Raw genomic sequence first — 25,612 nt, 5'->3', positions numbered from 1 at the left:
AGTACAGTGACAGTGTTGATTACTGTACTTGTCATTTAGTGTTAAAATAAAGGATTTATTTAAAAAAAAATTGGCGTGGGGTTCCCCTTAATTTTAGGCTCTAGCGGAGGTTAAGCAGACAGCTGGGGCAAATGTTTGAAGCCTGGGAAGGGGGTAATACCCACGGAGCTTCCCAGGCTACTAATATCAGCCCCCAGCTGAATACCTAGCCTTTACTAGCTATTAAAATGGGGGACCCCCCCAAAAAAATGACGTGGGGTCCCCCCTAATTTAATAGCTAGCACAGGCTAGGCAGACAGCTGGGGGCTGATATTAATAGCCCAGGAAGGGTGCCATGAATATTGGCCCCCTCCCAGGCTAGAAACACCAGCCGTCAGCCGCCCCAGAAATGGCGCATCCATAGGATGCGCCAATTCTGGCACTTAGCCTCGCTCTTCCACGCTGCCCTGGTGCGGTGGCAGGGGGTAATAGGGTTGGGGTTGATGTCAGCTTATAATGCCAGCTGACATCAAGCCCAGGTTAGTAATGGAGAGGCGTCTATAAGACACCCCATTACTAACCCCATAGTCAAAGTTAAAAGAAAACACAAACACCCAGAGTAAAGTCCTTTAATTGAAATAAAGACACAATTCTTTATTGTTCTAAATTAAACCATACTTACCATCACGCCCATTCCAGCTGAAGCCAACGATCTCCTGCAATAAAAGAAAAATAATAAAGCAACCTCATCCTTACCTTTCGATGGTTCCCAGGACAGCTCCAGCTCTGCTACATCGAGATGACAGGCTGGACCGCAGCAGAAAGCTGCCATCCAGCCTGTCATCCCGCAGACACTGAGAAGCGCAGGCATGCTTGCGCTCCTCAGTGTCTCTCTGTGACGTCATCCAGATGAGCCGAGTTCATGTCCAATGAACTCAGCTCACCTCATGCACGTCACTGACAGCGTGGGAAAATTCTCCTGCACTCAGCGCTTCAGCGTGAGAATTCTCCCACGCTGTCAGTGACATACATGAGGTGAGGTCATGTCCAATGAACTCAGCTCACCTCATGCACGTCACTGACAGCGTGGGAAAATTCTCACGCTGAAGTGCTGAGTGCAGGAGAATTTTCCCACGCTGTCAGTGACGTACATGAAGTGAGCGGAGTTCATTGGACATGACCTCGGCTCATCTGGATGCCGTCACAGCCAGACACTGAGGAGTGGAAGTATGCCTGCGCTTCTCAGTGTCTGCGGGATGACAGGATGGATGGCAGCGTTCTGCTGCGGTCCAGCCTGTCATCTCGATGTAGCAGAGCTGAAGCTGTCATGGGAACCATGGAAAGGTAAGGATGAGGTTGCTTTATTATTTTACTTTTATTGCAGGAGATCGTTGGCTTCAGCTGGAATGGGCGTGGTGGTAAGTATGGTTTAATTTAGAACAATAAAGAATTGTGTGTTTATTTCAATTAAAGGACTTTTTTCTGGGTGTTGTGTTTTTTTAAATACTTTACTAGAAATTCATGGTGGTCATGTCTAATATTGGCGTGACCCCATGAATTTTGGGCTTAGGGCCAGCTGATAATGCCAAGCTGGCCTTAACCCCTTTATTACCCAGTGAGCCACCGCACCAGGGCCCTGGATGAGTTGGGTACAGCGCCAGAAGATGGCGCTTCTATGAACGCGCCATTTTCTGGGGCGGCTGCGGACTGCAATTTGCAGCGGGGGTGGCCCAGAAAGCTTGGGTCTCCCTGCGCTGCGGATTCCAGCCCCCAGCTGCCTAGTTGTATCTGGCTGGGCACAAAAATAGGGCGAAGCCCCACGCATTTTTTTTTAAAATTATTTCATGAAATTCATGGAATAATTAAGAAAAAAAGGGCTTCCCTATATTGTTGTGTCCGGCCAGGTACAAATAGGCAGCTGGTGGTTGGGGGCAGCCTGTTCCTGCCTGCTGTACCTGGCTGGACACAAATATAGGGCGAAGCCCCACGTCAATTTTTTTTAAAATAAGTCCTTTATTTTAACACTAAATGACATTTGAGGAGTTAATAAAGATGCAGTCCCTAAATTATTATTTATTTTTTAATTAATTTTTCCCAAAACTTTTGACGTGGGCTTCGCCATATTTTTGTATGCCAGCCAGGTACAGCATCCAGCTTCTATGAACGCGCCATTTTCCGGGGTGGCTGCGCACTGCAATTTTCAGCGGGGGGAGGGGGGGGGGCAGAAAGCTTGGGCCTCCCTGCGCTGCAGATTCCATCCCCCAGCTGCCTAGTTGTACCTGGCTGGACACAAAAATAGGGAGAAGCTTCACGTATTTTTTTTTTTTAATTATTTCATGAAATTCATGAAATAATTAAGAAAAAAAGGGCTTCCCTATATTGTTGTGTCCAACCAGGTACAAATAGGCAGCTGGTGGTTGGGGGCAGCCCGTTCCTGCCTGCTGTACCTGGCTGGACACAAATATAGTGCGAAGCCCCACGTCAATTTTTTTTAAATCATTTCAGGAAATTCATGAAATAATTTAAAAAAATTGACGTGGGGCTTCGCACTATATTTGTGTCCAGCCAGGTACAGCAGGCAGGAACGGGCTGCCCCCAACCACCAGCAGCCTATTTGTACCTAGCCGGACACAACAATATAGGGAAGCCCTTTTTTTCTGAATTATTCCATGAATTTCATGAATTTAAAAAAAAAAAAACGTGGAGCTTCGCCCTATTTTTGTGTCCAGCCAGGTACAACTAGGCAGCTGGGGGCTGGAATCTGCAGCGCAGGGAGGCCCAAGCTTTCTGGGCCCCACCCGCTGCAAATTGCAGTCCGCAGCCGCCCCGGAAAATGGCGCGTTCATAGAAGCGCCATCTTCTGGCGCTGTACCCAACTCATCCAGGGCCCTGATGCGGTGGCTCACTGGGTAATAAAGGGGTTAAGGCCAGCTTGGCATTATCAGCTGGCCCTAAGCCCGAAATTCATGGGGTCACGCCAATATTAGACATGACCACCATGAATTTCTAGTAAAGTATTTAAAAAAAACACAAACACCCAGAAAAAAGTCCTTTAATTGAAATAAACACACAATTCTTTATTGTTCTAAATTAAACCATACTTACCATCACGCCCATTCCAGCTGAAGCCAACGATCTCCTGCAATAAAAGAAAAATAATAAAGCAACCTCATCCTTACCTTTCCATGGCTCCCACGACGGCTCCAGCTCTGCTACATCGAGATGACAGGCTGGACCGCAGCAGAACGCTGCCATCCAGCCTGTCATCCCGCAGACACTGAGAAGCGCAGGCATACTTCCACTCCTCAGTGTCTGGCTGTGACGGCATCCAGATGAGCCGACAATGAACTCGGCTCACCTCATGTACGTCACTGACAGCGTGGGAGAATTCTCCTGCACTCAGCGCTTCAGCGTGAGAATTTTCCCACGCTGTCAGTGACGTGCATGAGGTGAGGTCATGTCCCATGAACTCGGCGCACCTCATGCACGTCACTGACAGCGTGGGAGAATTCTCACGCTGAAGCGCTGAGTGCAGGAGAATTTTCCCACGCTGTCAGTGACGTGCATGAGGTGAGCTGAGTTCATTGGACATGACCTCGGCTCATCTGGATGACGTCACAGAAAGACACTGAGGAGCGCAAGCATGCCTGCGCTTCTCAGTGTCCGCGGGATGACAGGCTGGATGGCAGCGTTCTGCTGCGGTCCAGCCTGTCATCTCGATGTAGCAGAGCTGAAGCTGTCCTGGGAACCATGGAAAGGTAAGGATGAGGTTGCTTTATTATTTTACTTTTATTGCAGGAGATAGTTGGCTTCAGCTGGAATGGGTGTGGCGGTAAGTATGGTTTAATTTAGAACAATAAAGAATTGTGTCTTTATTTCAATTAAAGGACTTTTTTCTGGGTGTTTGTGTTTTTTTTAAATACTTTACTAGAAATTCATGGCGGTCATGTCTAATATTGGCGTGACCCCATGAATTTCGGGCTTAGGGCCAGCTGATAATGCCAAGCTGGCCTTAACCCCTTTATTACCCAGTGAGCCACCGCACCAGGGCCCTGGATGAGTTGGGTACAGCGCCAGAAGATGGCGCTTCTATGAACGCGCCATTTTCCGGGGCGGCTGCGGACTGCAATTTGCAGCGGGTGGGACCCAGAAAGCTTGGGTCTCCCTGCGCTGCAGATTCCAGCCCCCAGCTGCCTAGTTGTACCTGGCTGGACACAAAAATAGGGCGAAGCGCCACACATTTTTTTTTTTAATTATTTCATGAAATTCATGGAATAATTAAGAAAAAAAGGGCTTCCCTATATTGTTGTGTCCGGCTAGGTACAAATAGGCAGCTGGTGGTTGGGGGCAGCCCGTTCCTGCCTGCTGTACCTGGCTGGACACAATTATAGGGCGAAGCCCCACATAATTTTTTTTTAATTATTTCATGAATTTCCTGAAATAATTAAAAAAAAATTGACGTGGGGCTTCACACTATATTTGTGTCCAGCCAGGTACAGCAGGCAGGAACGGGCTGCCCCCAACCACCAGCTGCCTATTTGTACCTAGCCGGACACAACAATATAGGGAAGCCCTTTTTTTCTTAATTATTCCATGAATTTCATGAAATAATTAAAAAAAAAAAAACGTGGAGCTTCTCCCTATTTTTGTGTCCAGCCAGGTACAACTAGGCAGCTGGGGGATGGAATCTGCAGCGCAGGGAGGCCCAAGCTTTTTGCCCTCCCCCCCCCCGCTGAAAATTGCAGTCCGCGGCCGCCCCAGAAAATGGCGCGTTCATAGAAGCTGGATGCTGTACCTGGCTGGCATACAAAAATATGGCGAAGCCCACGTCAAAAGTTTTGGGAAAAATTTATTAAAAAATAAATAATAATTTAGGGACTGCATCTTTATTAAGTCCTCAAATGTCATTTAGTGTTAAAATAAAGGATTTATTTAAAAAAAAAATGGCGTGGGATCCCCCATAATTTTAGTCTCTAGCGGAGGTTAAGCAGACGGCTGGGGCAGATGTTTGAAGCCTGGGAAGGGGGTAAAACCCACGGAGCTTCCCAGGCTACTAATATCAGCCCCCAGCTGAATACCTAGCCTTTACTAGCTATTAAAATGGGGGACCCCCCAAAAAAAAATGACGTGGGGTCCCCTCTATTTTAATAGCTAGCAAAGGCTAGGCAGACAGCTGGGGGCTGATATTAATAGCTCAGGAAGGGTGCCATGAATATTGGCCCCCTCCCAGGCTAGAAACACCAGCCGTCAGCCGCCCCAGAAATGGCGCATCCATAGGATGCGCCAATTCTGGCACTTAGCCTCGCTCTTCCACGCTGCCCTGGTGCGGTGGCAGGGGGTAATAGTGGTGGGGTTCATGTCAGCGCCAGCTGCCATGAAGCCCAGGTTAGTAATGATGGCCGTCTATATGACACCCCCATTACTAACCTACAAAGTGTTAAAAAGAAAAAACACACTACACCCAGAAAAAAATAATTTATTTGAAATAAAACACCATTTTATTTAATTCTTAGTTTACTAAAAAAAAAAATAGTTACCTGTCCACGTTCCTGCGCTGATCTCCCATGCACAGCTGTCACATCTGGAGATGGTGACAGCTGTGCATGGCTGCTATAAGCTCAGGCTGCCGGGAACACGTCCGCTCCCGGCAGCGGGAGCCACTGACTGAGGTCACCGGAGTGCATTCAGGCAGCGCAGCTCCGGAGACCTCCTTTACGGCAGTGCTGTACCGTGGGAATTTCTCACGATACAGCAGTGCCGTAAAGGAGCTAACCGGAGCAGCGCTGCCTGAACTCCGGTGAACCCTTACGGCCCCGTCATTCTAGCGGCGGCAGCGGTTCAGAGCGGTCACATTCTATGTGGCTGCTCTGAACTGGAGATCTTCGTGGGACACTCGTGGACTACTACGGAGGGGTAAGGATAAGGTTGTGGTTTATTATTTTATATTTTATTACAGGAGATCGATGGCTTCGGGGAATTAGGTGTCTTGGTGAGTATAGGTGTAGTTTTTTATTTTTTACTTTATTTTAGGTGGCGATCGGCGGGGACAGGTAATGTATGAACTAATTTCTTTTAGGTAACCACTGGCCACCAATGACGTGTATTTAACATTTATTGGGGACACAGTAGGGCAATTTAAATAGCAGGATCAGTCTGATGGGAACTACTGCTCCCATTGAGCTGATCCTGCTGGCAGGAGTGGACGGGGGACAGACATAGGCCGATGGGAGTAGTAGTGTCACATCGGCCTATGTCTGCCCGCACACACACCCGCACACACACCCGCACACACACACACCCCGCACACACACACACCCCGCACACACACACACCCCGCACACACTAATCATGACGGGTCTGGGAGGTGAGGCTGACCTGTGCGGCCGTGGGAAAGTTGATGCGAGTTCATGCAGTCAAGCATGAACTCACATGAACCCTCTAAGGGCACCGCAGCTACTTCAAATGAACAGCTGATCGGCATCACCTGATACCTCAGCTGTTCATTTGAAATAACCGGCGGGAAAGCGCAGCACAGAACGGGAAAGCCGGCGGTGAAGTCTTTTCACTGCCGGCTTCCCCGCCCGGGTCCTTCGCTCCTTGGTGCTGCGCTCCCCGCCCGGTCCTAATTTACGATCGGGATGGGAGGTGGCGAGGGGAGCGGAGGATCGGGGTGGGAGGCTGCGGGGAAGCAGTATGGGGCTGCGTGATTGTTTAAAAGCCGGCGGCTTTTTACCGCGCGCCGGCTTTTAAACAATCAGGAGAATTCTCCCACGCTGGGATGGCATTCTGATGACAAGCTGGATCGCAGCTGAGCGCTGCCATCCAGCTTGTCATCCTTCAGAGACACTGCAGAGCGCAGGCATTATGGGAACTTCCGATTCCGGTATTCGATATTATAAAAGTATCGGAATTAAGTATCGGAATTCCGATACAGTGAATATCGGCCGATACCCGATATTTCAGTATCGGAATGCTCAACACTAGTCACAATCCTTTGCTTTCAAAACAGAATCAGTTCTATGTATACTTGCAAACGGTTTTAGAAGGAACTCGGCAGGGAGGTTGTTCCAGACATCTCAGAGAATTAACCACAGATCTTCTGTGCATGTAAGCTTGTAAAAATTCTTGCGTCTCTTGTAATCCCACACAGATACGATGTTGAGATCAAGGCTCTCTATATCACTTGCAGGACATCATTTTCTTCACCTTGAAGAAAGTGCTTAATGACATTGGCCATTGTAGGTTTGCAGTCATTGTCCAGTTGAGAAAATAAATTTGGAGCCAAATCAGATGCCTCCCTGATATTATTGCACAATGGATAAGTATCTGCCTGTATTTCTCAACTTTATGGACACCATGAACCTTGACCAAATTTCAGCTCCATTTGCTGAAATGCAGCCCTAAACTTGAAAGGAACCTCCTCCATTCATCACAGTCTGCAGACACTCATTGTACCGCTCTCCAGCCAGTTAGTGACAAACTGCCTCCTGTTACAGCCAAATATTACACATTTTGACTTATCAGTGCCGAGCACCTGCTGCTATTTTTCTGCACCCCAATTCCCATGATTTTGAGCCGGTTTGGCCTTAGGTTGCAATTCTTCCATGAAGACCGCTTCTGACCAGGCTTCTACAAACAGTAGATGGGTTTAGCTGGGTCCCACTGGTTGCTGCCAGTTCTGAATCAATTTACTTTTTTTTTTTTTTTTTTTTTAAATAGGGTGTATGGATTTGGCTTCTCAAATTTTTAAAACATTACAAAAAAATATTTACGGTATATATAGCTGTAATGGCAGCAACCAAAGAGATAAACGTAACACTTAATTTATATTGATCAAGTTAGCATGACACCACATAGTGCAGTAAGCCAAGCAGCTGAAACGCCACTCAGCCACGGTGGCCAAAGGCCGCACAGTTATGAAATAAAATCATGCGGCTAACGGCCACTGCTAACTGTCAAATAATTGAAGAATTACAGGTTCTTTTTCCTATAAGAATGGCCATTTTCCTACTGATGGCTACAAATGGTCATGAAGATCCAATTACATTATAAAGTATACAAGTCGACTCAATATTGTCACTGAACATAAACTTACAGTTTTTCAATAAGTTGTTTCTCGTCCAGTGCACCCGCAAGGTCCCTCTTGTTTCCCAGAACCAAGACCTATTAGAGAGGGAGGTTAGGAGTGGAAAAAAGGCAAAATGAGCAAATAAATAAGGATTTAACGATTTACAGGGAATCTTTCAGCAGGATTTCACACATACGTGCCCCCTCCTCCTGCTTGAACGACTGCTCCTTTGCCTGAAGTGACACAGTATAGACGTGGTCATTCAAGCAGAGGGTGGCAGCACTGGGCGGGGGGAATAGAGCTGGAGTGACAGAGGCTTCAGATCTTCCATAGCAATGGGCATATCAATTCAAACACTGATTTTTCAGTAACGGAGAAATGGACTGGCCATGTAAAAGAATTGCTCGAATTGTCCCCGTCACTCCAGCTCTATTTATATGTACATGTAGCTTTTTCAGACTTCACATCTACAGTCTCATTTGCATATCAAGTCAAACATGAATTTTTCAATAATGGAAGAATGAACTTTTTTTTGAAAAATGCACATATAAATTGGTCGGGGATCACGCTGACAGATTTTCTTTAAAAAAATAAAAATAAACGAAAAAACGATACAGCTTTCGCTTCCACATAACATTTGCAACGCTCAATCCATTCTCCAAGTGCCTGAAAATACATGAAAGCCTCTAAATCACAAGGAGTGTAAAGATTTTATATCCATTAGATCTAAAATCTAATTCCCGTAATGCTGTATTACTAGCATTAAAACTATTTCTGGCATAAAACTGAACATTCTTACTTCTGGTAATACTTCGTGCAGTCCTCTATTTTAGGAGTAATAACAGGTTTTACTTGAAGAGATGACACAATACAGTGTGATCACCAAAAGAACTTGTTCTTTTATAGGGTCTAAAAGGGCCCCTACCTATGGAGGTAAAATTGAAATTAAAAAGGATTGTGTTTTATTCCCCCCAAAAATATTGCAATAAAAAGGAGATTAAAACATTGCATGGACAGCAAATTGGGATACAATAAAAAGCCCTCACACTCAAAAAAAAAAAAAAAAAAAATTTTATATATATTATATATATATATATATATTACACATATATACATACATACACCTCAAAAAAAAAAGGGAACACAAACAACAGAATATAACTATAAGTAAGTCAAACTTCTGTGAAATCAAACTGTCCACTTAGGAAGCAACACTGATTGACAATCAATTTCACATGCTGTTGTACAAATGGAATAGACAATAGATGGAAATTATTGGCAATTATCAAGACACCCTCAATAAAGGAGTGGTTCTGCAGGTGGGGACAACAGACCACATCTCAGTACCAACGCTTTCTGGCTCATGTTTTGGTCACTTTTGAATGTTTGTTGTGCTTTCACACTCGTGGTAGCATGAGACGGACTCTACAACCCACAGAAGTTGCTCAGGTAGTGCAGCACATCCAGAATGGAACATCAATGCGAGCTGTGGCAAGAAGGTTTGCTGTGTCTGTCAGCGTAGTGTCCGGAGGCTGGAGACGCTACCAGGAGACAGGCCAGTACACCAGGAGACGTGGAGGGGGCCGTAGGAGGCCAAGAACCCAACAGCAAGACCGCTACCTCCGCCTTTGTGCAAGGAGGAACAGGAGGAGCACAGCCAGAGCGCTGCAAAATGACCTCCAGCAGGCCACAAATGTGCATGTGTATGCACAAACGGTTAGAAACCTACTCCATGAGGGTGGTATGAGGGCCCGACGTCCACAGATGGGGGTTGTGCTCACAGCCCACCACAGTGCAGGACGCTTGGCATTTGCCACAGAACACCAGGATTGGCAAAGTCGTCACTGGCGCCCTGTGCTCTTCACAGATGAAAGCAGGTTCACACTGTGCACATGTGACAGACATGACAGAGTCTGGAGACGCCATGGAGAGCGATCTGCTGCCTGCAACATCCTTCAGCATGACCGGTTTAGCAGTGGCATTTCTTTGGAGGTCCTCCATGTGCTCACCAGAGGTAGCCCGACTGCCATTAGGTACTAAGAGGAGATCCTCAGACCCATTGTGAGACCATATGCTGGTGCGGTTGGCCCTGGGTTCCTCCTAATGCAGGACAATGCCAGACCTCATGTGGCTGGAGTGTGTCAGCAGTTCCTGCAAGATGAAGGCATTGAAGCTATGGAATGGCCCGCCCGTTCCCCAGACCTGAATCAGATTGAGCACATCTGGGACATCATGTCTCGCTCCATCCACCAACGTCACGTTGCACCACAGACTGTCCAGGAGTTGGCGGATGCTTTAGTCCAGGTCTGGGAGGAGATCCCACAGGAGACCATCCGCAACCTCATCAGGAGCATGCCCAGGCATTGTAGGGAGGTCATACAAGCACGTGGAGGCCACACACAATACTGAGCCTCATTTTGACTTGTTTTAAGGACATTACATCAAAGTTGGATCAGCCTGTAGTGTGTTTTTCCACTTTAATTTTGGGGGTGACTCCAAAGTTGGCCTTGGCAGGAAGTAGTCAATTGTAGTCGCCACAAATTGCTGCTGCATATATTTCTGTATGTTGCACTCCTGGCAGAGGTGTCATTTTCGGTTACAATTGAATTCGCTGCCTCTCATTATTTCAATTGCAGGTTACCACATACAAAATTTATTGTGTGATCGTAAAAGACAAAGTATTGAAAAAAAAATTGCAATAAAGTCACAGTAGGACCCCACCTTAACATGAGCAGAAAGAACCAACTTTGTGGACCATAGGAACACTTGTAAATAGAGATGAGCATTGTTCTACTCGAACTGTTCGCCAATCTCAAATTCGAGCTGTTTTGGGCGGTGTTCGAGCCGGTCGGCGAACACGAACAATTTGAGAAAAATTCGGCTGTTCGAGGTTATGTTCGATAACTGTTCGTGCACCAAAATCATAACGATTTTTTCTCAGTAATGATGAAAATTAATGTTAATACGCAGTTTGAGTGTACAGCGGGGCGGGGGGAGGGGCAGGGGATGGATCTCTGCAGGAACAATGAAGATCTCCATTTTTTTTTTTATCTTTCCCGCATTTGCAGTGGGGAGGTGCAATCTGTCAGCCTATCAGCAGCGCACACACGGAGCGAAGTGCTTTTTTTCACACAAGCAAGGGCATGTGTCATTGGCAGTGTATGTCACATGTCCTTGCCCTATAAGACCAAGCCATTTTCCCCGTCGCCACCATTTTCTCACTGCTGCAGCTGCGTGTTAGACGGCACCGCTGTTGCTGTGTGCGCTATACCTTGTTAATTTCAAGCCAATTTTCGCACAAATATACAGATAGCTTGGGAGTAGGGAATAGTTGTGATTGCAGTCCTTTTAAGGACTAGGTTACAGCATTTCCTACGACTTTTATCAGGCAGGTCTGTGCTCTTAAATAGATAGGTTGTGGGAGTAAAGACTAATAGTAATTGGAGTCCTTTTCAGGACTAGGTTACATCAGTTCCTATCAGTTTTTGCCAGGCAGGTCTGTGCCAGTGCTGTGCAAGTTTTTTTCACAGCATTTGGCTGAATCTAGCAAAGCTAATCCTTTTTGGCCTATTGCAGAGTGTGTTAGTCAGTGGAGTAGCCTATCTGTGTTGCAAGATATACCACCTGTGTATAGAATACCAATTTTTTTACTGCACCTAGTGAAGTAAAATCTTTTGGGCATAGCATCATTCTATTAGTCCATCTATACTGACCTCCATCAGGTTGCAAATTAAAAATAATTTTTTTCTGCATCTAGCTCTGAAAAAATATTTGGGCTTCTAGCAGTGTGTGGGACTTGGTCTATTAGTCCATCTATACTGACCTCCATCAGGCTGCAAATTAAAAATAATTTTTTTCTGCATCTAGCTCTGAAAAAATATTTGGGCTTCTAGCAGTGTGTGGGACTTGGTCTATTAGTCCATCTATACTGACCTCCATCAGGTTGCAAATTGAATAAAAAAATTTTCTGCATCTAGCTCTGAAAAAATATTTGGGCTTCTAGCGGTGTGTGGGACTTGGTCTATTAGTCCATCTATACTGACCTCCATCAGGTTGCAAATTAAAAATAATTTTTTTCTGCATCTAACCCAGCCAATAGTTTTGGCCTAATACCACAGTTTGGCCACTCAGCTCTGCTCGGTTACCATCCATTGTTTTTTTGTGCAAACAACTCCAGAGTTGTGAATTAGTTAACCACCAAAATGAGTGGAAAAAGGCCTGCTGCTGGTGGAAAGGGGAATAGGCGTGTTGGGAAGGGGAAAAAAGGTTGTGTCCGTGGGGTAGGTGCAGAAGAAAGACCATCTTCCAGCCAAACTAAAATGTCTACTTCTTTTAGCGGACAATGTGATAAGATCCCTTTCTTACGGCCACGCCAATCGCTACAAATTCCAGATGAGGCACAAAAACAGCAGGTGCTTCAACGGATATCAAGTGCTCCTTTAAGTGGGCTCTCCTCCACATCAACTTCAACATCACAAATACTCCAGTCCTCAAAGGTGTCACCCAAATCGCACTTGCTTCCTCACAGCTCCCAAATCTCCAGCTGCCCGTCTGAGTATGAGGTAGAACAGATGGTTGAGTCTGCAGAGCTGTTTACTCATACTATAGCCTGGGAATCAGAGGTCGACTCCAGCGCTTCTGTGAATCCAGACGAGGAAATGATCTGCACTGATGCCCAGAATCTTTATGAGTCGGATCCAGGACCAGACGCAGAAGGTTCTGACCATAATGTAGACCCTCATTCCCAAACTGTAACTCCTGTTGGTGGAGACAATGAGGAAGACGATGATAAGACTCAAATACCTGATTGGAGCGACAACTTTAGTTTTTTGTCAGGGCAGGAACAGGTTGGCTCTGAGGACGACGGGTGTGATAACGCACAGGGTGATGATGATGAGGTCGGAGATCCCACTTACTGTCAACCCACAGTCAGCCAAGAGATGAGGTCAGCAGAGGAGGTGGAGGAAGATGCTAGTGACGACGAGGTCAGGTTGCGCCTTCCTGGACAGAGACGTAGTACTGGAAGCACGTCAACAACTGCATCCTCAAACACAACTCTGCCTCTCACCACAAGTCGTGGTGGCTCTTCAGGTCGCATGGGTGCTAAGCCTTGCATAGCCTGGGCATTTTTTCAGATCGATAAAGATGACCCAACTCGTGTTATCTGTAACATTTGTCAGCAAAAGCTAAGTAGAGGCCAAAAAATACATAGTTTGAGTACTTCATGCATGAACCGGCACATGGACATGAAGCATAAGTTGCAGTGGGAAGCTCAGTGTGCTACAATGCGGTCTAGCCGGCCGGGCCAACCACCGTCTGCCATATCTTGTGCATCCGCGGCCTCTTCATCCTCTGTGACTGGGGGGACAGCAGTCACACCTGTTTTGGGGCGCAGACCTGCCACCTCTTTACCCGCAACAGCCAGCGTGATTGGCAGGTCATCATTTTCTTTGGAGGTGGTAACACCAGCTGGTCTTCAGCGCTGTCCGACATCGATAGCACCACCTTTGGATCAAGGCAACCTAACATGTCCGCCTGCATCTTCCTCACAGACCGGCAGTTTGCCGGGGACACCCTTATCAACCCCGTCTAAGCACAATAGCCAGCCCTCGGTCCCTCAGATGTGTACAAGTAAAAGACCATTTCCTCCTAGCCATGAGAAAGCTAAGAGGTTGAATTTCACCATCTGCAAGCTCTTGGCTACAGAAATGCTGCCTTTCCGCCTGGTGGACACAGAGGATTTTCGAGACCTTATGTCCGTCGCAGTGCCCCAGTACCAGATGCCCAGTCGGCACTACTTCTCAAAGAAAGGTGTGCCTGCGCTCCACCAGCATGTCGCACACAACATCACCGCTTCTTTGAGAAACTCTGTGTGTGACAGGGTGCATTTCACCACAGACACTTGGACGAGTAGGCATGGACAGGGGCGTTACATGTCGCTGACTGGGCACTGGGTAACTATGGTGACAGCAGGACAAGGGGCTGCTGTCCAAGTCTTGCCGTCCCCACGAGTTGTGCGTCAATCCTCTTTATGTCAAAGTTCCTCCACTGCTTCTGCCTCCTCAACCTCCTCTCGGTCTTCCACCTGCACCCAAAGCCTGTCTGGTCATGCCACAAGCTTTCTAACTGCGCAGAAGGGATCCTGCACACCTCCTTACTATGCTGGCAGTAGGGCTCAACGTCATCAGGCGGTTTTTACATTGAAATGTCTGGGAAATGTGAGTCACACAGCTGAGGAGTTGTGGTCAGCTCTGGAGAACCAATTTCATGAATGGTTGTCTCCACTGGACCTGAAACCAGGGAAGGCCGTGTGCGACAATGCTGCAAACCTGGGTGCGGCCCTTCGCCGGGGCAATGTCACACACGTGCCTTGTATGGCTCACGTGTTGAACCTGGTTGTCCAGCAATTTTTAGCCCACTATCCCAGACTAGATGGCCTTCTGCAGAGGGCACGGTCGCTGTGTGCTCACTTCCGCCGTTCGCATCCCGCAGCTCAGCGACTTACATCTCTACAGAAGTCGTTGGGCCTGCCACTTCACCGGCTAAAATGCGATGTGCCTACCCGGTGGAATTCAACTCTGCACATGTTGCAGCGACTGTGGCAGCACCGACAAGCCCTGGTGCAATACGTTCTGACGTATAGCCTGGGCCAACGAGATTCAGAGGTGGGGCAAATCACGCTGGAGGAGTGGTCTCAGATCAGGGACCTATGCACCCTTCTGCACAGTTTTGAAATGGCGACGAAGATGTTTAGTGCTGACGATGCCATTATCAGCATGACTATTCCGGTGATTTACATGCTGGAGCACATGTTAAACAGAATTCGGAGTCAGGTGGTGGCACAAGAGGAGGTGGAGGAAGTAGAGGAGGAGGAGTTGTATGCGGAAGGGCTAACATCTGCAAGGTCCAGACGGTCGGCAGCACCAAGGCGGCAGGCATGTGAGGGTGGGGGAGATGGTTTTACCAGGGCGCATGGTAGCAGCCAAACTAGTGAGGAAGGTGCAGGAGCCCAGGAAGAAGTGGAGGACGAACTGATGGAAGACTCATCAGATGAGGGAGACCTTGATCACATTTCTGTTGTGCGAGGTTGGGGGGAGAGGACAGAGGAAGGAAGCATGATTGTTACCTCGCCACCAACACAACAGGGACTTGGTGCTCCTGGATGCGCAACACACATGAGTGCCTTCTTGCTGCACTACCTGCAACATGACCCTCGAATTGTGAGAATTAGAAATAATCCTGACTACTGGGTTGCCACACTGTTAGATCCCCGGTACAAAAGTAAATTTGCAGAAATTATTCCTGCCATAGAAAGGGATGCACGCATGCAGGAGTATCAGCAGAGACTGTTGCAGAATCTTACATGTGCTTTTCCACAAAATACCAGTGGTGCACGTAGTGAATGTCACAGTTCCAACTTGCCAACCGTGGGACCGTCAAGTGTTCAGCACTCAAACCGTAACAGAACCACAGTATCTGCTGGTAACATCAATTTTGCGGAATCATTTCACCACTTTTTTAGCCCACCTTTTGCAAGGCCACAGGAGACAAGAAGTCTGACACATAGTCAACGCCTAGAGACGATGGTACAGGAGTATCTCCAAGTAAACATTGAAGCCACGACTGTGTCACTGGACCCTTGCTCTTTTTGGGCTTCCAATCTGGATAAATGGCCGGAGCTAGCCACTTACGCCTTGGAGATCTTGTCATGCCCCGCAGCCAGCGTTCTGTCTGAACGTGTGTTCAGCGCTGCTGGTGGTGTGCTGACAGATAAGCGCACGCGGCTCTCCACTGATAATGTAGACAGACTCACGTTCATAAAGATGAACAAATCATGGATCCGAAACGACTTTTCTACCCCTGTGTCATCCTAGGGAGAGTAAAAGCTTGATGATTGGTTAAAATCACCCTACCAACCGTTTTAAGCTTTCAAATTACTAATCATGTTTATCTGTATCTTGACTGGAAAATAATTTGGGCTTTGTAGCAGTGTGCAGCACTGATCCTATTAGGCCATCTATAATAAGCTTCACCAGATTTAAAATTAAAAATAATTTTTAGCTGCATCTAGCCCGGAAAATAATTTTGGGGCTCCGAGATGCGCAAGACACATAAGTGCCTTCTTGCTGCACTACCTGCAGCATGACCCTCATATTGTCAGAATTCGAAGTAATCATGACTACTGGGTTGCCACACTCTTAGATCCCCCAAACTTTTCGATCAACCTTTTCATTTTAATAAAGACCAAAAAAATGGTCATTTTTGAAATTATAAGCATTAGCAGGTTGTTAGAAACTGAAATCAAACAGTTTTCAACTCAAAACTTTATTCTAGGTGATGTTACATTTTCACATAGGACCCCTTGTTCGAAAGGAGCTTCTGAACTCTCTCGTCCATTGAATTTGTCAGGTTTTGGATGGTTTCTGCTTCAATTGTTTTGCATGAGGACAGAATACCCTCCCAGAGCTGTTGCTTAGATGTGAACTGCCTCCCGCCATCATAGACACTCCTTTTAATGATGCTCCAAAGGTTCTGAATGGGGTAGAGGTCAGGGGAGCATGGGGGTCACACCATAAGTTTGTCCCCTTTTATGCCCATATCAGCCAGAGATGCAGATGTTTTATGTGCAGCATGAGATGGTGCATTATCATGCAGAAAAATGATCTTGCTGTGAAATACACGGTTCTTCTTCTTGAACCATGGCAGGAAGTGCTGTTTGAGAAAATCCACATACATTATGGAGTTCATCTTTAGCGCCTTCAGGGATCCTAAAGGGGCCAACAATCTCTCTCCCCATGATTCCAGCCCAAAACATTACTCCACCTCCTCCTTGTTGGCGCTGTAGCCGTGTTTGCGTGGGGTGTCCATCAACCAGCCATCCTCCACTCCATTCATCTGGACCATCGAGCGCTGCACGGCACTCATCCGTGAACAAAACAGTTTTGAAATCAGTCTTCCTGTAATGTTTGGCCCACTGGAGCCGTTTCTGCTTGTGTGAAGTGGATAGAGGAGGTCGACAGGATGGCATATGCACAGCTGCAAACCTCTGAAGGACCCTGCATCTTGTTGTTCGGGGGACGTTGGAGGCACAAGCAGCTTCAAAAACTTGTCTGCTGCTATGACAAGGCTTTTTTGCCGCTGCTGTTTCAACCTGACGTAATTGCCTGTAGGAAAGAGTCCTCAATTTGCCCTTATCAGCACGCACACGTGTGTACTGTGAATCAGCTACATACTTCTTGATTGCCAAGACACTTCATCCTGATCATCGCACAATGTTGATTGTAGTCATGCCTTGACCTAAACACTCCACAATTTGTTGCTTCTCAGCAGCCGACACATCCTTTTTCTTTCCCATTTTGGCAGAAAATGTAGGCTGCTTAATAATGTGAGAGAGCCTTCTTAAGTAGTCTTGCCTTTCATTGGACACACCTGCCAAACTAATTAGCACAGGTGTCTGCAATTGCTTACAGTGATATAAAGAGCCCTGACACACATCACCATCAATGAGTTTAACTGACAAACAAACAAATTCTTCCCTTATCACTCCTAAACACTTTTTGCATAATAATTTGGAACGCGGTGTACATGTGCTTTTCCACAAAACACCAGTGGTTCACGTAGTGAATCTTACAGTTCTAACTTGCCAACCGTGGTCTGTATGGAATTGTTCAATAAAGGGCCCAAAATTAAGATAACATAGATGGGAGAGGTCTCTATGAATAGGAATTCCTAAGTATTTGATACCCTGTGAGGGCCAGGCAAAGGGAAAGTTGGACTGGATGGAATCCTATATGGATTTAGGGAGGGAGACATCGAGGGCCTCAGACTTCGCTGCATTGATTTTAAAATTTTACCATGTAACAAAGTGATCTATTTCAGCCATAACAGCAGGGATGGATATATGTGATTGAGTGATATATACTAGGACATCATCAGCAAATAGAGAGCACTTGTACTCGGTGCCTCCCACCTCAATCCACCTAATATTGGGGTTATGGCGAATTGATGAGAGCAGGTGCTCCGTCACTAGGATGTATAAGAGAGGGGACAGAGGACATCCCTGCCTTGTCCCATTGGTGATTGTGAAAGGTGATGAAAATGTTCTGACGCACCCCCTGGGCCTTGGGACACCCGGAGCCGGACCCTTTTTGGTGGATGCTGGTGGTTGTAGTCTTCGTGGCGGCGATCCGGTTCCGTGGCTCAGGGCGGTCAAACCAGTGGCGGAACTATTTATGTGGTTTTGATGTTTAAATGTCCGACTACGCCACCCGTGGATTGCGGTCAGAGTGAACCGCCGCTACAGGGCAGACCGCTAAGGCTGGTGTTGTGGGTGCAGCAGAGCGTAGCATAACTCCCCACGGGAGGAGTATAGCCTCAGGGCAGTGTATGCGGAGGATGGGGGTGATGGTGCAGGGCAGCAGCAGTAACGACACGGAGTCAGTGATGCAGTTCAGGGCCTTTACTCACAGTTCTTATTATCCAGACCACGTCTGCAGGTAACGGCTGCCCACGTCGTACTGTGCTCACCAGGTGAGGGGCTCAGACAACTCCCAGATAACTTTGGAGCGCTTCACAGGACCCCCTTTGTGTGTCCTTTGTCTGGCCTTTCTTACCAACACTTCTGTCCGGCTGCCTCGGGCCTCCTCTTGGTAAACTTGGCGCCAGTTTCCCTGACCCTATGTGGTGCCTTCCTAGCGGGTGGAGCAAGGGGCTGCGCCACATAAAATGTCAGAGCCTCCGGTTTCTAGCTGAGGGTCGTTTCCTGCCTCCACTAGTTCGGGGACCGGTCTCCCCCTTTGGCCTGACCCCTCCACGCAGGTGGATTCGGGCGTGCGGTGGCGACTCGCCCGTCCGCACCCCTGGGATCCCTTCATTCCTCGTTCCTGGAGCCTTCTCCGCTCCTCTTCCTTCCTTCTCCCTCTTGCAGGCCTGGGCCTCTGTTACTAGGCCCGCCTCCGGAGCAGAGCTCATGCAGAGCCCCTGCTCCCTGCCACTTCTGCTCAGACTTCTCTGCACTGAACTAAGATGGTGCCCACCTTTTATACTCCCTTCTCAATGCACCCAGGAACTGCTTCCTCCCTGCTCCTGCACTGCAGGGTTCCCCTTCCTCAGTGTTCCCTCCCCCCACTCCAGCCAGGGACAGGGACTGTCGTGCCCATCTCAGGGGCATATTGGTCGCCCTGCCCCACGGCAATGTGGTGTAATGCATGCAGGTGTCGGGTCCTGATCCACACTCCATCCTTATCGGAGAGTGAGATATCACACCTCTGGGTGAGGTGCAATACGTCTGTAGCAACCGAGCCCTCGGTGCTACAGTTCCATTTATCTTCAGCCTAGGTGACGTATTGTGATACAGGGCCGTGATTTTGGCTATAAAAGGGTCCCCTAGACCCCTACCCCAAGCTTTTTAAGAGAATCATATATGGCGTGCCAGGAGACTCTATGGAATGCTTTCTCAGCATCCAACGAGAGTATCTACTTACAAATTTTTAACTGCATCTAGCCCAGGAAATACTTTGTGCCTAGTAGCAGTGTCTGCTAGTCAGCGGATTATCCCGGCTGTTAAGCAAGCTACACCACCTGTAGTTTGGACACTTAATTTTTTCAAAGGAAATGCTTCGGGACCACGGGATACTTAGTGAAGAGCATCAGGAGGCACCCCAAGGCATAGGGGCTGGGACTGGCACTAGGATGCCTTGCGGTGGACAGCCGAGCTCGATCCTTATAAAAGCTTTTTAACTGCAGCAGCTTTAGTGGACGCTACTGGAGCTGGAATTACGCGGCTGCTGGCATGAGACTTGCCCTCCAATAGATCCTTGTAAATGGATTTAAAGTGTATTCATTCAAATTAGAGGGACAATTTAAATTAAAAAGCTTAGAGCTGCCTCCACCACAGGGGGGCTCTCTCGACCCACCAGCGGACAGGCACCAGTATTGGGAGAGGGGGGCTGGCCGTCAGGGTTCACCGCGGCTCTGGCACAAACCCGGCGACACGGAGGTGGCACGGGCAGGAGCGGACTGGCCGTCTCGGCTTCTCACTTTTTGGATTTTAGAAGGGCATGACATGCCTATATCTGTGTCTCCCCCTCCTTTTACTCCTCCACCTCTTTTCTTTTCGCATGACTATATGTACTTGTCACTTTTCCATGTGTTAGTTTTGTCTTCTGAGCAGTTTGTCAGCTTTTGGACACCTTTGAAGGTGTTTTCTATGTGTTTCTATGTGTTTTTGTTTGCCTGCCATTGGTTTTAACGGTGTTCGAAGGTGTTCGACGAACAGTTCGACGAACAGTTCGGCGAACACACGGGTGTTCGACGAACCGAACCGAACTCGAACACTACGGGGGTGGCTCAACACTACTTGTAAAATTGCTTATTTCAGTTTCATTTTCTTCATTGTACCTTCTGAACAGGAGCCCAGAGTTCTGCATGAGGCCCTGATTAACACTATGCTCAGTGTGCAGATTATGCCTTCATGGCAGAGAGGCTCGTTTCAGCACAGTGTTGTGGCCTCATCTCTGCAATGTCTCTTGGACAATTGTGCCAGGGAGGCTTCTGGAGTTCACATGCACTCACTTACTATAAATGCTCTTTAAACTGACAGATTTCCTTCAAGGGCACTTTTACATACACAGCAGTTTCATATAGGTTTACATAGGAAAAAACTGGAGAAAGTAGGAGTTTTCATGCAAAAATATGACAAAATCTTTACTAATACATATTACATGCATAGATAGAACCAACATGAAAATAAAATCAATATGCAAGAGTAGGTGCCGGGAATAAGACCCCTGTAGATAGATGCATGTGATGTGGACTGGAAGGTCAGAATGCGTGCATCCAATGACAGGTGGTTTAAACTGAGGATACTGTGTGAACCCTAGAATAATAGTATAAACACAGAAATTTCAAGCATAGTGCCAAGTAAAAAGGGTTAGCTGCCAAAAACCATCCGTACCATACTAGAAAACTAAGGGACCAGAACCACTTACCCACAAGTGGATGTCCCCCCCCCCCCCCCAGAGGGGAATGAATAGGGTTGTAAGAAATCTTCCCAATGTGCGTTTCGCATTTCTTGTGCGCGGCTTGGGAACATCTCTTACAACCCTATTCATTCCCCTCTGGGGGGGGGGGGGCATCCACTTGTGGGTAAGTGGTTCTGGTCCCTTAGTTTTCTAGTATGGTACGGATGGTTTTTGTCAGCTAACCCTTTTTACTTGGCACTATGCTTGAAATTTCTGTGTTTATACTATTATTCTAGGGTTCACACAGTATCCTCAGTTTAAACCACCTGTCATTGGCTGCACGCATTCTGACCTTCCAGTCCACATCACACGCAAGTTACCCCATTACCCCTAGTTTTTCTATCTACAGGGGGTCTTATTCCCAGCGTCTACTCTTGCATATTGATTTTATTTTCATGTTGGTTCTATACATGTAATATGTATTAGTAAAGATTGTCATATTTTTGCATGAAAACTCCTAGTTTTCTCCAGTTCTTTATAGGTTTTTTTGGAGTTGTATGGGCACACACACTCGCTTATGTGTGTTGATGTGCCCAAGTATAACATGATTTGGGGGATTTTTCTTATAAAGGTTTAAACAGGAGCCCAGTGTTATAGTCTCAGGGATAGAGTTTTGTGAAATCATAGGCAGAGCAGATGGATGATCACTGATCAAGTGTCAAAATGGATCGTTTCATCCTCACCAGGTGTAGGCCTGCACTGGGGTTATTACCAGGCAAGTATATTCAATAGAAGCATTAAAAAGCCCTAAAAAGTTGCAAACTTAAAAGTTTTACTTTTTACACTGTTTGCCAGAAGTGAGTGTATTGTACCAGGGAAGGGGCTGAGACATGATCATCAGCTTTGAAAAATAATTATTAAACCTTAGCGCTAAATGTGTGAAAAACTTGCATTAAGAACAGCAGATGCACAAAACTTCATATTGCGATTTGAAGATATAGTCCAAAATATGGCAAACTTATAGGGGCATGCGCCGTTGAATGAATTTGGAGCAATATAAACACCAGTTTAAATAAAACTGCCCGAGTATTTAGCGCCACGCTACCATTAAATAACATTTACGATACACTGCGAAAAACAAACGTTTCATGAATTCATCATTTATGCAAAAGCAGCAAATATTGTTTTAGACCTACAAGCAAAATGAAATACCTGGACATTAACCTGGCTGATGTAAAAGCTGCAATAACTGGTTTTGTTCTGTAGAAATCTGCCTGTGGCCATTCACTACAACCTATGATATAAGAGAGTTTATTTCAACTTTGCCAAGATGAGAAGTTATCCTCCACGCACAGGATAGACGACTTCCTGACCAAATAAAGTCCAACCGCCGGGACCTTCACCAACCCCAAGAACGGGGCTCTACGGAGGCTGAGCAAGTGCACCGCCACTCCATTCACTCTAAATGGGAGCACTGGAGACAGCAATCCAATAGACAATAAATTGAGCAGGGGCTGAGCACGTACACCTCTATTCTGCTCAATATAGGGCCCTGCAGAGCCCTGTTGTAAGGATCACTGGCAGGGGGTGGGGGAGGAAGGGAGGGAAGACAACTTCTCTTGGTATGGACCCTTTAAAAAGGGTCCATTCTGCTGCCTCAGTTTCCATACTGAGAGCAAAAACCCTTTTTTGACTGGAAGTGTAAGAGCCATGCAAAACTTGCAAGTATCCTAAAGTTATTCTCATGTTATGAAATTGTTATAGCTCAGCTACATTTACATGAAAGATTATTGCTAACCAGCATGCTTTCAGCTTTTTCTATTTTCTCTCATTATCCTGCTGAAAAAGCTCTTTTCTTACAACATGGACAATTTGCTAGTAAAGAGATCGACCACAAGAGTGAAGAGTTAACTCATAAGATCCCAGACAGCTCTCTACAGGTCATTGATTTCTATACACCAGTTAGCTATTCACCTTCCCCATCTCCCTATCCGCTCTTGACTGATCTAAACTCATCAGTCCTGCATAATCCTGATTCCCTGGCCACCAGCATCGGCAGTTTCCAGAGCAGTTCTCCTAATCACATCTCTAACTTTCCTATGCCATTGTGCTTGTTTAAAAAAAGCGCTGTTCTCTCCATATGCAAATATAGTGAGAACAGTGTAGACTTCAAAACAAGCACTGGCAGACTGTTAATCTGGAGTAAATACAGCAGAAAAAAAAGTAAAATAAGTTATAAGCAAACAAGAGCTCGTTTTGAAAGTGGAATCTAAGAACTCAGAACAGACTCACATAACTGCAGTCTGTGATTGGCAGCAGTGGTCACATAACATGATTTTATTTATTGAAACCAGCATGGGACCTGTGCACCATCATGTGGGTACTTTTGTATTTTGTCATACAAGGCCTCATTTTCTTACAGGGAATCTATCAGCACCATTTCAAACTAATATTTGTGCGCATGTAGATCTTTTAAAGACAAGTCCAGCAATACCAGTGAACTGCTGACATTAACACTACATTTTTAACAGAAGGGTAAAATAGGGTATGTGCGAGTACATAACTGACAACGGCCCATATAGGTCATAAAAACTGTAGATCTATGTAATGGTAAGAACTCACTATTTATACATGAAAATACCAATATACCTTATAATAATGAGTTCATGAACGGAGGAGAATCTAAACCAATATTACTTTTATAATTAGAAATAATAGAGTGTACTCCATTGTAAGAGCCTATATTCACAATCCCATGTAGTGATGGTCACTACCGTATACAATCCAATATAATGGAAGCAAGCAAAGAGTTCTCATATTCTAGGGGCTCTGATTAGTGGGGGTCGGCTATCAGAGTTCACAAGGCCTTACAATTAGGGTGCCACAAATAAAAAAAATGCTTGAGAGGTTGTACCAAGTTGTAAAGTTATCCCTTTCCATAGGATAGGGTATCATTTCTCGATCCCAGATAGTAAACTACTGTGACCCTCAGAGATCCCGAGAACTGGTGCTCTGAAGAGCCTGTGTGAATGGAGCAATGGTCGATTATGCACACTGCCACACCATGCAGTCTCTTTGTGACCACTGCAGATAGCCAAGCATTGCACTTAGTTTGTCTCTGGCACTCCCATTAAAAATGAGTGGAGCGGCAATGCGCATGATCAACCACAGTCCCATTCATAGTCTATGGGACTGCCAGAACAAGCAGATTGCTGAGGGGAAAACAAGCAGGTGGGCAGTCATATATAAATGAATGGCCCCGCTATGAAGCACAGAGCGCCTGTACTTGGATTGAACAGTCATTTTGTGCTGATAGAGTCTCTTTAAAGGGAGTACCTGACTTCTGCTTCATGCTGCCCAAGCCACGAATCAGGGTGACTGCACAATTGCACCCAGGTATAGTTTTGCTCTGCAATGCCGGAGCATTTAAGAGAAAGTATACCTTAAAGTTCCAGCCTGACAAAATTGCAATCATCAGGAGCAGTGCCCAGAAGAACCGGCCAAGGGCAGAGCCGGACTAGTCTGGTCTCTTTAGCGTATGGGCTACAGTAGTCTAGCCGTGGTATGAGCAGCTGACAGGTTCCTTATGGGCTTTACAGTCTCATGATTCATACCCCATCCTGATTTATTATCCTAGTAACCACAATTTCCGGTCACTTTTCATCCATCATTTGCCATTTCTCCATTAACATAACCATGTATTTACATTAGACAACCATACTTCAGATGTGCGCTGAGCAATCGGTAATCAATCAATGCACATAAGCAGCCATTGTTCTTGGCAACGTAGAGCCTTTTTATACAGGATGATGTGCTGCCGAGAATCATTACCAGTTCTGCAGCACAGACCGCCACTTCACCAAACGACCAAGCCCTTTGCTTGCTTGTCAGGAAATTGTTGGTTGCAGTCATCACGATACGACCTTCGTAAAAGAACTTAATTCAGACCTGAGCTCAGTTCTGCATGAACTGCCCAGACTGACAGCAGGTCTCCTGCACCATATTTCAGTCACAGACAAATGAAGCGGTTTAGTTTGGCTCAGGAGATGCACATTGTCGTCTGAATTCGGCTAAAGACTAACTTTATTTATTTCATTTTTATTAAAAGAGTTTGACACAAAAAAAAAAAAAAAAGCGGCCAACCCCTTTAATAAATAAATTTGTAAGGTGATGACCAGCACGGTGTGCTTAGTGTTGTGGGGCAGTATAAATTGATGACCGTGGTAGAAAAAAAGTCCAGGCTGGGTCAACGATGAGCTTAAGTGCTCGTTACTCTAGGGTGCTCGGGTATGCACAGAGTATTACGGGTGCTTGAGTGATATGTTCGCGTCCATGCAGCTGAATGTTTCGTGGCTGTTGGACAGGGCCAAAGCATGAGGGGATTGCCAGTGTTTGTCAGACAACCACAAAAAATGCGGGAATTGCCTAACAGCCACAAAACATGCAGCTGCGGGGGATGTGGACATGTCACTGGAGCACCCGTAATACTCAGTGCATACCCGAGCACCCAATGCAAACTCTAGTAGCGAGCAATTGCACTCATCGCTAATTATGAGCCATCTGTTCACCATAGGGATCCATTGTAAAAAAAAAAAATCAAACA

At 46.4% G+C, this 25,612-nt stretch overlaps 1 protein-coding gene across 1 annotated transcript in view; it reads right to left on the bottom strand.

Annotated features, from left to right (window-relative positions):
• LOC141165957 (ADP-ribosylation factor-like protein 8B-A) overlaps positions 1 to 25,612 on the bottom strand; it is a 47,671-nt gene that overhangs the window by 8,510 nt on the left and 13,549 nt on the right. Inside the window, exon 5 of the mRNA XM_073652080.1 lies at positions 8,075 to 8,142. Coding sequence (XP_073508181.1) covers positions 8,075 to 8,142 — 68 coding nt within the window. The remainder of the gene's footprint in view (positions 1 to 8,074; positions 8,143 to 25,612) is intronic.

The sequence above is a fragment of the Phyllobates terribilis genome, unplaced genomic scaffold (assembly GCF_046119375.1).
Source record: "Phyllobates terribilis strain yellow unplaced genomic scaffold, ASM4611937v1 Scaffold_11__3_contigs__length_659146591, whole genome shotgun sequence".
NCBI lineage: Eukaryota > Metazoa > Chordata > Amphibia > Anura > Dendrobatidae > Phyllobates > Phyllobates terribilis.
The sequence above is the reverse complement of the archived record's forward strand: the minus strand, read 5'-3'. Positions and strand labels throughout refer to the sequence as shown.